Source organism: Trichechus manatus, unplaced genomic scaffold (genome assembly GCF_000243295.1).
Source record: "Trichechus manatus latirostris isolate Lorelei unplaced genomic scaffold, TriManLat1.0 scaffold00063, whole genome shotgun sequence".
NCBI lineage: Eukaryota > Metazoa > Chordata > Mammalia > Sirenia > Trichechidae > Trichechus > Trichechus manatus.
Genome location: NW_004443999.1, coordinates 13621308 through 13633180, shown reverse-complemented (window position 1 = coordinate 13633180; position 11873 = coordinate 13621308). Strand labels below are relative to the sequence as shown.

The 11873-nt window shown below is 39.8% G+C and overlaps 1 protein-coding gene across 3 annotated transcripts in view; it reads right to left on the bottom strand.

The window, feature by feature from the left end:
• Positions 1–425: 425 nt before the first annotated feature.
• SERPINB10 (serpin family B member 10) overlaps positions 426–11873 on the bottom strand; it is a 23092-nt gene continuing 11644 nt past the window's right edge. For 2 of the 3 annotated variants that reach the window (XM_023734016.1, XM_023734017.1), the window contains exons 6-8: positions 6040–6182; positions 3801–3956; positions 1178–1582 (exon numbers count right to left, since the gene is read on the bottom strand). In XM_023734016.1, the coding sequence (XP_023589784.1) occupies positions 1178–1582; positions 3801–3956; positions 6040–6182 (704 nt within the window). Of the gene's footprint in view, positions 1583–3800; positions 3957–6039; positions 6183–11873 lie in introns of all 3 variants that reach the window. The other variant, XM_004379288.2, reaches the window with a different exon arrangement.

Below are 11873 nucleotides of genomic sequence, written 5' to 3'. Positions count from 1 at the left end.
AGCCTCCGCCTGCACCGCGCAGGCATTGCCTTCAGTGGCAGACCACAGGGCCGGACCTCCCGGGGCCATTGTTCCCAGCGCAGTGCGCCCATTCCCGCCAGGCTGCAGTGCACTCCAGGACTCTACATCAAGTTGTAACCGGCCAGCACTAGACTCTGGTTGCTGAAGCTCCACAAATAACGTCAGCCAAAATCCTCATTTAAAGCCTCTTCATTTAAAAAGCTTGCTACCATACACACACACACACACACACACACACACACACACTTCTTTGAAGCCCAAATAAGACAAAACTTCTGATCCCAGAAGCCACTGAAACATCCTGCCTTCTTACAACAGCACACATACTTACATAAAGTTTAAGTCTTGTAGCTTGATCTTTAAAAATAGGGTTTTTAATGTGTCTAAGAATTTACACATACTCATTATTACCTTTAATAAAATTTTTATTTTGCCATAATCTTAGAATCAGAGGAAAGTTGCAAAGATACTACAGGAGGGTTTTCCAAGATATCTCTTGTGGAGTCTACCCATCTCACATCTCACGTTAGCATGACACAATTGTGAAAACTCAGAGGGCAACATGGCTACATTGTTCCTAACTGAACTCCAGGCTTCTCTTGGGTTCACTGGTTTCTCCAGTAATGTTTTCATAATGATTGTTAAAATAGTCAGCAGCAAAGGGCAATATGACTTTACAGTGGTGATTCATGAACAATTAAATGACATTCTTGAGAAACTTTTATTAATATCACATTGACTTTAACTATATGTTATTTTCATATTCTGGAGAAATCAGGCCTCAGTAAAGATTTTCTTCACTTAATAGTATCTATGAAATATGATAAGCAACAATGATAATACAGTCACCAGGTAGCTCAAAAATTATAAGACATTTAATTGATTTAACATAGTATTTGTGAAATGTAAAATAAGTGTAAATGAAAGTCACATTAAGACAAAATGTTGTTTAAGTGGTAAAAATAAAAACTGTTGTTCTCTCTAACTGTATAGATATAGCAGAATCTCTAGAATATATTATTGCAAGATTTACTTACTAATATTTGAGCCCAAAAAAGGCCCAGATGATGAAATGTTTATTATAATTGTGATTTTCCATCTTATGGGGCATTTTCATACTGTAAGATGGTCTTGTTCACTGAGAGAGATGCAGGGCTTAGGGGGAGCAGAATCTTCCATAAAAGAGGATGCTCTTGGTTTTGTTGTGCCTGATGAAGAAGAGGAACGGGTGGTCTGTGTTGAATTCCATGGAGGGGAGCAGAATGCGGACACTCACCTCACTCCCAGAGCCACCTGCAGCCTCTGTGCCTTTCTCATTTATTTCCACAAAAGACTTGTGGAAAACATTGGATAGATATAGGTATCTCTCTGCAGACATCCCTGAGAAATCAGCTTTGCTAGGGTTAAAGGCATCACTTATGCCCATACGGCTCAGGGTTGACTTGAGGTCGTAACTCTCTTCCAGCTTGAATTTCGGAAGATACAGCTGCACTTCATAGAGCTCCATCATGTCTTCACTGGTCCACTCATTTAACTTCTCATAGGTGATGGCCTTTTCTAGCTGCGAGTTTGGAACCAAGGGAGAAGAGTCAGTGATTGCAAATTGGAATGAGAAATACTGGTTTAGTGAGATCTGTTAGAAACACATATATCCTAGGTATTACATGGATGACCTATGATCACTTCTATCACCCTGGAGTGAGTCCCTGGGTCATGTAAATGGTTAAGTGTTTGGCTACTAACTGAAAGGCTGGCAGTGTGAATCCACCCCGAGGTGTCTCAGAAGAAAGGCCTGGAGATCTTCTGAAAATCAGCCATTGGAAACCCTGTGGAGTACCATGCTACTGTGACATGCATGTGGTCTCCAGGAGTCGGAATCAACTCGACAGCTACTGGTTTGTTGTTTATTTGTTTTTCATTACTCAGGAGAACATTTGGAAATTCTCTGGTTGTGTAGTGAGATCGTTCACACTGTTGACCTTCAGAGTCTTTATTTTGCAGAGTGATAGTTCTCAGGATATAGGAGAATTAGATCTTGATTAGAAATAAAAGTACTTCTATGATAGTGTGTAAGACATCAACTATATACTCGAATACATCAGTATAAATGATGTTGTCTACACAGAAGTGTATACTTTTAAGGCAAGTCATATGGCCAGACACAAAACAAGCACTAGTTTTGTTAACATAGGAGACGGTTCTATGGAAACAAAATCAGAGATAATGTTTTCTCCCTGTATCATCGCAACTACATGAAAATGGAAAGAGGAAAATACACGAATCTTAAGAGTAATGACTTTCAACGGTGGGCTTCAGACTTTTTTTTCGCTTTTTATATTTGAAATTTTTTAAATAACAACTATATATCTGTATATATGTGTGTGTGTGTGTGTATATGTAAGAGGGGGAAAGTTCAATTTCTTTAATGACAAGTTAGCTTCAAAGCAGGGCGCCCTGGTGGCGTAGTGGTTAAGCCCTCGCTGCTCACTGAAAGGTGGGCAGTTTGAATCAAACAGCCACTCCATGGGAGAAAGATGTGGCAGTCTGCTTCTGTAAAGATTTACAGCCTTGGAAATACTATGGGGCAGTTCTACTCTGTCCTACAGGGTCCAAATGAATTGCAATGGACTCGACGACAGTGGGTAGCTTCAAAGCACATTCTTCTGCCATTTTGAGAGTTTTCTAGTCCCAAACGTTGGCTTCCGATGACGCATCATAGATGTTGTACATCAATAATGTGACAACAGCCTCAGCTCAGGAACCCACACTCCCAGGAAGATGGTCATACCATAAAAAGACACTAAATCTAAGGGTTTGATGTTCACACTTGTCCTTATTTTTACCATCCTCTCCAGTTTTAAAAGTTCTAGGATACAGTGTGGAAATCTTTTCTACACACTAGTAGGGCCAGGGGAACAAGTATTAAGTGTGTAGGTATAGCACATATGAAAATTAGGTACTTTGCAAAAAAGACAGGTCCCCTCTTGCGTGAGAGACTAATGTTCAGGTTAGGCATGAAAAGGGTTCAGAAACAAGGTCTGACCACAGTTCTGTCAGGCTTAACAGAAGTCCGGCAGATAAACAGTACTTGAAAACAGTACTGATACAGACTGTGCCTCATGAAGAGCATTTGAAAAAAACCAAAAAAAAAAAAAACAAATCCATTGTAACCCCACGTGTTACAGAGAAGAACTGCTTCATAGCGATTTCTTGGCTGTAATCTTTACAGAAGCAGATGTTAGACCTTTCTTTGGTGACATCTGGGTGGGTTTGAACTGTTAACCTTTAGGTTAGTAGTGAAGTGCAAACCGTTTGTACCACCCAGGGCCCTGAAGAAGGTTTACTTGTTTAAAAATGTGAAAAAGCTTTGAAAGGAAATTAATGTTTTAAAACTATATATCTAAGGCTAGATTAATGTCAGTGATTAAAGAATTAATCACCGATCGGGTAGGATCTTCAGAGGGAGAAGAACTGGACTGACAAAAGAATTACTATGATCAATCCCCACAGCTTTGCAACTGACAGATAGTATAGATATCTGTTGTATGTGTGAACACTTGGGGCTTGAAGTGTGGATAGATTACTTAAGCTTTCTGAGGAACAATAATACCAACCTTACAGAGTTTTGTAAAGCGTAAATGATATTGTGAATGTAAAGTACCTAGCCTTCAAACTATGATGATTGTCTTCCCCCACGAGAATTGAAGAACAGGGAGACCATGCCCTTAAGTTTTTCCCAGCCAGGTGAACACTAGAACCATCTTCATGGATATCTGTACCTGCTCCAGTCCACTGATGTCTTCTGGCAGCAGTATAAGAAGGCTAATGTCATGGCTCTCATAGTCAAGTTGAAGGCCCTTGGCTTGCGGCTGTTCTATGTGAAATACTGGAAGTTTTTGTTTCATCGACATCATCTGCACTGGTTTACTTGTGGTCTAAAAAAGATAGGTAGCAAAGTCATTGGAAAGACATTCCATCAAATCCTTAATTCCTTATCATCATTGGTTCGCATTTATCTGGGGCACTGGTGAAGTTGGGGACCCTCTGCTGAATGCTGAATACAGTTATCCAGACCTTGCCTTCTGGAAAAATATATTCTACTGGGTAACATTACTAACAAAGGATCTAGGAATTCCTGTCTCTACCACTTTTATGGCAACCTCTATAAATCACATCAAGGTGGATTCTATCAAACACTGAAAAGAATATATAATCTTATGCAAACTATGTAAGGGCCAACGATTCAGAAATTGAGTAAGTTGTATTTCATATTTAAACATTTTAGAAAATATTATAGTATCATAAAAACCGCAATTCAGATGTTGTAGATGTTTTATGTAAGGAGCCCTGGTGGTGCAGTGGTTAAGCCCTCGGTTTGAACCTACCAGCCACTGCTCGGGAGAAAGAGGTGGCAGTCTGCTTCCGTAAAGATTTACAGCCTTGGAAACCCTTTGGGGCAGTTCTACTCTGTCCTATAGGGTTGCTATGAGTTGGAATCGGCTGGATGGCAACAAGTTTTAGACATATTATCCAGCGTATGTGGGGCTCGGTGTCAATCTCAGCCCACCCATCTGCTGAGGTGGTGGCCATTGGACCTGCAGAATCCATTCTGAAAACTCTAGGATGCTGTGATCATCTCAGGGATGAGCACACGGATGGCACCCGCCAGAGCCTTCCTCAGGATCTTTCTGTTAGAGCTAGCGGCACACGCTTTCTCTGTCTATAGAGTGTGAAGCTGAAATACCTGAATATAGTAGCCATATTCTCTGTTCCTAAGGATAAATTCCATCTTTAGTAGCAGAAAACGAAAGCAACACACAAAGGGAGCTAAGAGAGAGAGTGAGAGCAAGAACTGAGGTGATGCTTTGAGAGTCGAGAAATCTGGCTCCTGGACTCCCCTGTTCCTCTTAGCTACACGTGCTAATATAGTTCCTCACTTCGCTAGAGCTAGTTTGCTTTTCTGTCACTTGCAGCTGAAAATTCCTGACGAATATACTAAGCCAGATACATATCCAGCTCATTTCTAGTTAACCAGGTGTGCTCACACCTATTGGATTATATGACCAGGTCCTTCTCCTCACTTACCCCACTGATGTTCTGAGAACTGCCTATTGTGGACAGACAAACAACTACAGCGTTAGTTCCTCTGCACACTGTTTATAAAATATGAGCCACCCTGGACTAAACAACCGTCACAAACAAACTTCGGCCAACCAGTTCCTTTCCTGGGGTTTGCAATGGGATCTATCAGAATCCGACCTTAGCTAGACTGGTCTACAGCAGGGAGGAGGTGCTGTGAGATTCTGTCCTTGTCAAATGGGAGCAGAGAAAGTTAGACGTTAGCCTGAGAGAAGAATGATGAGAGAAACAGTTGAAAAGATGAAGAAAGAAGCCTGACATTTGAATCCGTGTTTCCACCATGCCCTGAGACCAAGCCACTTCCCAGCCCTTGGATTCCATGAGATGTGTCTATAACCTTATATTCATCCCTCTCCTTTTTGCTCTGGTGGACTCCCGTTACTCATTACAGGAACAAGTGTGTTGTGTTCTAACACACAGAGAAATCGTAATGAAAATGTTGAGATTTAAGATTTTTCATTTCTTTTACATATGCAGTGGAAGAGTTTGGTAGAAGATAGTATTGGTTTGGCAGAACGAGAACAGAACTAATAGTGAGAGACTGGGTTCCGGTTCAGGTCTTCTTCTAACTCCTGCGGGGCCTCTGTGGTCATTCGGCCACCTTGTAGCTCTCACCCAGGAAACCAACTCAATGACTACCCTACCCAGCTCGCATGGTTGTAGCTGGGCTGAGTGATAGCATCTGTGGGTAGTCTATATTCAGAGAGAAACGATGAAAGGGGAGTTTACAGGTGGAAGGACCCAGGGGATTTCAGCTCAGCCATCTTTTCCCTAGTACAAGCCAAAGTTCATAAGAATTGATTTCAGAAGTGGATTTAAAATAGAATTCCCTTTACAATGCCACATAAAAGTCCATACTGGTCCTTAATAGGCACCTACCGTGTTTATTCTGAAAGGCTTTTCTGTGGTGTTTTCAGATGAGAATGGATGCTCCCACGTCCCTTTAAAGTAAAGGGCATTCACCAGAACCATCTTGGTTGTAGATGTCACAGAGTCCTCAGGTAGAAGATTCAGGATTTTACCTACAAGAGCAAAAGGACAAGTTTCAAATGGCTGGGTGGCAAGATGTGTGTTTTAATTAAAGAAAACTTGATTTTCATTTTTTCTGAACCATACAATTTTTCTAAAAAGTTCTGGGCTCAGATTTTCCAGAAATGAAATATTTAAAAATGAAATAATTTACGTAATATTCCTGTCCAGAACAGCTATGAGTAAAGAAGAAAACACTGGAGAAATAACATGTTGAATGGTTGATAACCATTATTCCATATTAATTACAAATTTGAGTCTTAAATGTAAAAACTTCCTTCTAGCATGAGTTGTTCTGTATCTTTTTTTGAGGGAACTAAAATGTTTCCTTCTTTCACTTCTGCTTGCAGCCATAAACTGTAAGCTGCTCTGATAAGCTTCTGAAATGTATGTCAATATTTCCTGTTGCCCAAAATTCTGCTTTGGGCAATTGCATCTTTCAGAGAGCTCTAGTGCCTGTTTAAGCTGATATTTGACTCCAACACATTCTTTACAAACTCCCCACTAAAGCACCTTGATGTTTGTAAATCGATTTATAAGGAGATCTCAAATCAGGTATTAGAGACAACATGTTTGATATCTATGAGGTAGATAGAACTGGACTGAGAAAACCTCCAGCCAATCCAGCTTCACCCCCAAAATAGAGACCACCTGAAATAAAGGGCTGATCTTTTAAGATGCCAAAATACACACATGGAAGAGATTTAAAAATTATAAGGGATAACTTTTAGTACTTAATCCAAAAAACTGATATGGAAGATTCTCCAGGAAAATATTAATAGAAACTCAAGAGTTAGTAGGAAACTTTAAAAAGTTGTCAAACCTGATTGAAATTTAAAAACTGTCAAAGAATTACCTTCTCTGAAAACAGTGCCTACTCCAGACATCTAGAGGATGAAATCTTTTAAACCTCCCAGTAATAGATAATGCCTACACTATTCAAACAGCTCCAGAGAATAAAATAGAAAGACACTAGGTTACTTTTGTCAAGCTAGCATAATCCCAGTATGAAAACATGACAAAGAAGGCACAAAATCTCCACCTATAGACCGATCTCTTTTAAGGATATACACAAGAAAATCTTACATTGAATATTAGCAAATCAATCTCATTAATATGATGCCAGGAGTGAAAGAAACATATACTATTAGGAAATCTAGCCCTGGTGGTGCAATGGTTAAGTGCTCAGCTGCTAACTGGAAAGTTGCCAGTTCGAACATACCCAGCTGCACCATGGGAGAAAGACCTGGTGATCTGTTCCCATAAAGATTACAGCCTAGAAAACTATGGAGAAGCACTACTCTGTAACACACGGGGTTGCTATGAGTCGAAAATCAACTTGACCACATCTTACAACAATAATAACAACGTTAATATAATTAAGGGTCCCTGGCTGGTGCAAATGGTTTGTGGTCAACTACTAACCAAAAGGTTTGTGGTTCAAACCCACCCTGAGGTGCCGTGGAGGAAAGGCCCGGTGATCTGCTCTCATAAAGATTGTTGTTGTTAGGTGTCACCGAGTTGGTTCCAACTCATAGCGACCCCATGTATAACTGAAGGAAATTTTGCCTGGTCCTGTGCCATCCTCACAATAGTAGGTAGGTTTCAGCCCAGAAAGATTACAGCCAAGAAAATCCCATGGAGCAGTTCTACTCTGTAATACAATGCTATTGCCATGAGTTGGAATCAACTCCATGGCAATGGGTTTGGTTTGGATTTATTACTATAATTTATTGTTTTGTTGGGTCAGAGTGGCAAAAATACTTTGATTTATTCTGGCATCCATCATTACTTTAAAAAGTAAGTCTTCATAAGCTAAAATAGAAGGTTACTTCCTTAATATGCAAAAGAATATTTTTCTCAAAGAAACTTCCATAATGTTAACCATGAAGCACTAGTGGTATTCTTGGTAAAGTCAGGAAAACTCACATGTCTCTATCAACATAGTTATTTAACACTTTTCTCAACATGCTAGGTAATGTATTAAAGTAAAAAAAATGAATAAATAAAAGGGACATAACTGCATAAAAGAAAGGGAAAAAATTATCATTATTAGCAGATCAAATGAAAAGCCAGGAGAATCAACTGAAAAGCAACAAAAACTAATAAGAAAGTTCTTTTAGGTATTGAGTTACACTATTATACTAAATTCAATTCTTGTATTCCAACCATAAACAATTAGAAAATGGTATAGCTGTACCCTGGTGATACGCAACATGTATAAAAAAAGGGGATGAAATACCATTAGTATGATAACATCTTACATCCACAGTGCCATGATCAAAACCAAGAAGTTAACATTGATAGAGTACTATTAACTGCTCTTATTCAGATTTAACCAGTTGTCCCACTAACGTCCTTTTCCTGGGCCAGGACTCTAATATTGCACACTGCATTTGGTTGTCATTTCTCCATAATGTCCACTAAACTAGGACAGTTCTTTATTCATTTCTTGTCTTTCAGGACCTTGACACTTCGAAAAAGAAGTGTTTTGTAGAATGCCCTCAATTAAGTCTTCTCCTGATATGTCCTCCAGATTGTGTTCAAGTGAGAATATCACAGGCATGATGTGTGTCCTTCTAAGTGAGTCACAACAGGAACAACATGATGTTCCTAAGTCCCACTGCTGGTGGTGTTAACTTGGATCACTTGATTGGTGGTATCTGCCAGTTTACTCTCGCGTAGAATTACTATTTTTCCCTTTGCAGTTCATAGGTATCATGTGAGGAGACACTTTGAGACTATGCAAGTATCTTGTTTCTCAATAAACTTTTGCCCACCAATTTTAGCACTCATTGATGATTCTTGCCTGCAATAGTTATTGTTGTGGTGTTTATGAAACGGTGATTTTTTTTATTTCCTCATTCCTTCCACATTTATTAAGATTCTATTGTGAAGACTGTATGACTAGACTTTATGAAGAAGAATACAGCTTTAGGAAGATTCATTAACAATCTGCGATATGCAGATGACACAACTTTGCTTGTGGAAAGCAAAGAGGACTTGAAGCACTTACTGATGAAGATCAAAGACTACGGCCTTCAGTATGGATTACACCTTAACGAAAAGAAAACAAAACTCTCGCAACTGACCAATAAGCAACATCATGATAAATGGAAAAAATATTGAAATTGTCAAGGATTTCATTTTACTTGGATCCACAATCAATGCCCATGGAAGCAGCAGTGAAGAAATTAAACGACACATTGCATTGGGCAAATCTGCTGCAAATGACCTCTTTAAAGTGTTGAAAAGCAAAGATGTCACTTTGACAACTAAGGTGCACGTGACCCAAGCCATGTTATTTTCAGTTGCCTCATATGCATGCAAAAGCTGGACAATGAATAAGAACCGAAGAAGAACTGATGCCTTCAAATTACGGGGATGTAGAAGAATATTGAATATACCATGGACTGCCAGAAGAATGAACAAACATGTCTTGAAAGAAGTATAGCTAGAATGCTTCTTAGAAGCAAGGATGGCAAGACTTCATTTTACATACTGTGATGGTTAAGATTGTGTGTCAACTTGGCTGCGCCATGATTCTCAATGTTTTAACGTAATCACTCCCATGATTGAATATACTGTGAGTAGCCACTCAGATGAAAGGGAGTGTCCTTGGGGGTGTGGCCTGCATCTGTATATAAACAGACATTCTGGCTTTTTGCTCTCTCTGGATCCTGTGGCTGCTTCCTGTCATCTCATCTCCCGTTCTTGGGACTTGAGATGTCAGCTTATCTGCCGAACTTGGGATTCGTTGATCTGCACAGCCTGTGAGCGGGAGCCCTGCTCTCCAACCTGCCTATCTTGGGCTTGCTGGCTTCTGCAGCTGTGTGACTTGGGAGAGGCCTCTACCCTGATCCACGGACTTGGGACTTTCTAGCCTCTACAATCACGTGAGCTGTTTCCTTGATATAATCTCTCTCTATATATACATTTATACACTTTACTGGTTTTGCTTCTCTAGAGAACCCAGCCTAAGACACATACTTTGGACATATCAGGAGGGACCAATTCCTGGAGAAGAACAACATGCTTGGTAAAGTAGAGGGTCAGTGAAAAAGAGGAAGACCTTCAATGAGACGGAGTGACACAGTGGCTGCAACAATGGGTTCAAACATAGCAATGATTTTGAGGATGGTGCAGGACCAGGCAGTGTTTCATTCTGTTGAACACAGGGTCACTAAGAGTCGGAACCCACTGGACGGCAACTAACAACAACCACATTATAAGGAAGGACTTTCCTTCTGCTTGAATTATTAAATTCAATTATTTATTTATATCAGTATGTACTCCTGAATACTGTTTTATTCTACAGGTTACAATTAACTACTATTATCGTTTATTTTTTTGCTCAGATTGTTCCAGATTTGGTCATTGTTAGCCTCCTCGTGTTTACTTCTGTGTCCTTTCGACCTGTTCCCAACAATTTTCGAGCAGTTCCATACCTTCTCACAGGATATTCTAGGCTCACCTGTATTTTCCCTGCCCTCGCCCTAAAATTGCCATTTCTCCTAGGAGACCTCCTTCCTTTTATTTGTTGTTGTTGTGTGCCCTGGAGTTAATTCTGACTCATAGTGACCCTGTAGGACAGAGTAGAACTGCCCCACAGGGTTTCCAAGGCTGTAAATCCTTATGGAAGCAGACTGCCACATCTTTCTCCTATGGAACGGTTGGTGGGTTCAAACTGCCAACCTTTCGGTTAGCAGTTGAATGTTTAAACCACTGCACCACCAGGGCTTTCTCCTTTTATTTAGGAGGATGAAATTTAGAAATCAAGAGTTAGAAGCTAGATATGGTAATTGCTACTAGGCCCTATCAGCAGAGAGAGCTAAGAAGTACATGTGTGTATACATACATGGGTATCTATTTATCTGTCTATTTTATGGCATATATATCAAAGACTAGGTGTCATATTGATATCCCCAATTCCAATCCAGCACCACAGGGTTCATCTTAGCCTTTATTTGTAATTCCTTTCTCGAAAGGTGAGGAACCTGTCATTATTCACAATAAATTTCTGGTTTGCTCAATCCTAGAACACACTCAGTTTCAGAATTGCTAACCAATTGTCTTGTGAAAAACAAATTTACAGACTAGGGTGCAATATTTGTGTGTAGTTCTTTTTGTCCTTCGTCTTAAGGTATATGGTCAAAATTTCCTTTTCCAAAGTTACTTAATTCACTCCAAAACAAATATTTGTTAAAAAGAATAAACCTAAGACAGCACTGTAAAGAGCAGATGTCACCAAAGGACTGGATAATTTGAGGAATTCCTAAAAAGAAAACGAAGAAGCATCAGACTGAGAAAGGAAACCACAGCACAAAACGGGAATCAGAGATGACTGTAAGGAGGCTGGGATGCCCAGGGAGTCTCAAGCTCAAAGTCTATGCACACATGGAGCTTGTTGGGAGAGGGGGAAGGAGGGAGTGAGATTAAGTGAATAATTCCACTCATAGCAGTGACCCTTAACCTTGTTTGCAACTTAGAATCACCCAAGGACTTAAAATATACTGATGCCTGAGCCCCATCCCCGGAGATTTAAATTAATTCATCTGGGGTTGGGCTTAGACATCATTAAATTCAATTTAATCACAGCCAGGATTGAGAACTATTGGTTTTAAGCAGGCTGTTGGGTCTACTGACCTTTTTATTTATTTATTTATTTATAATATTTTATTGCA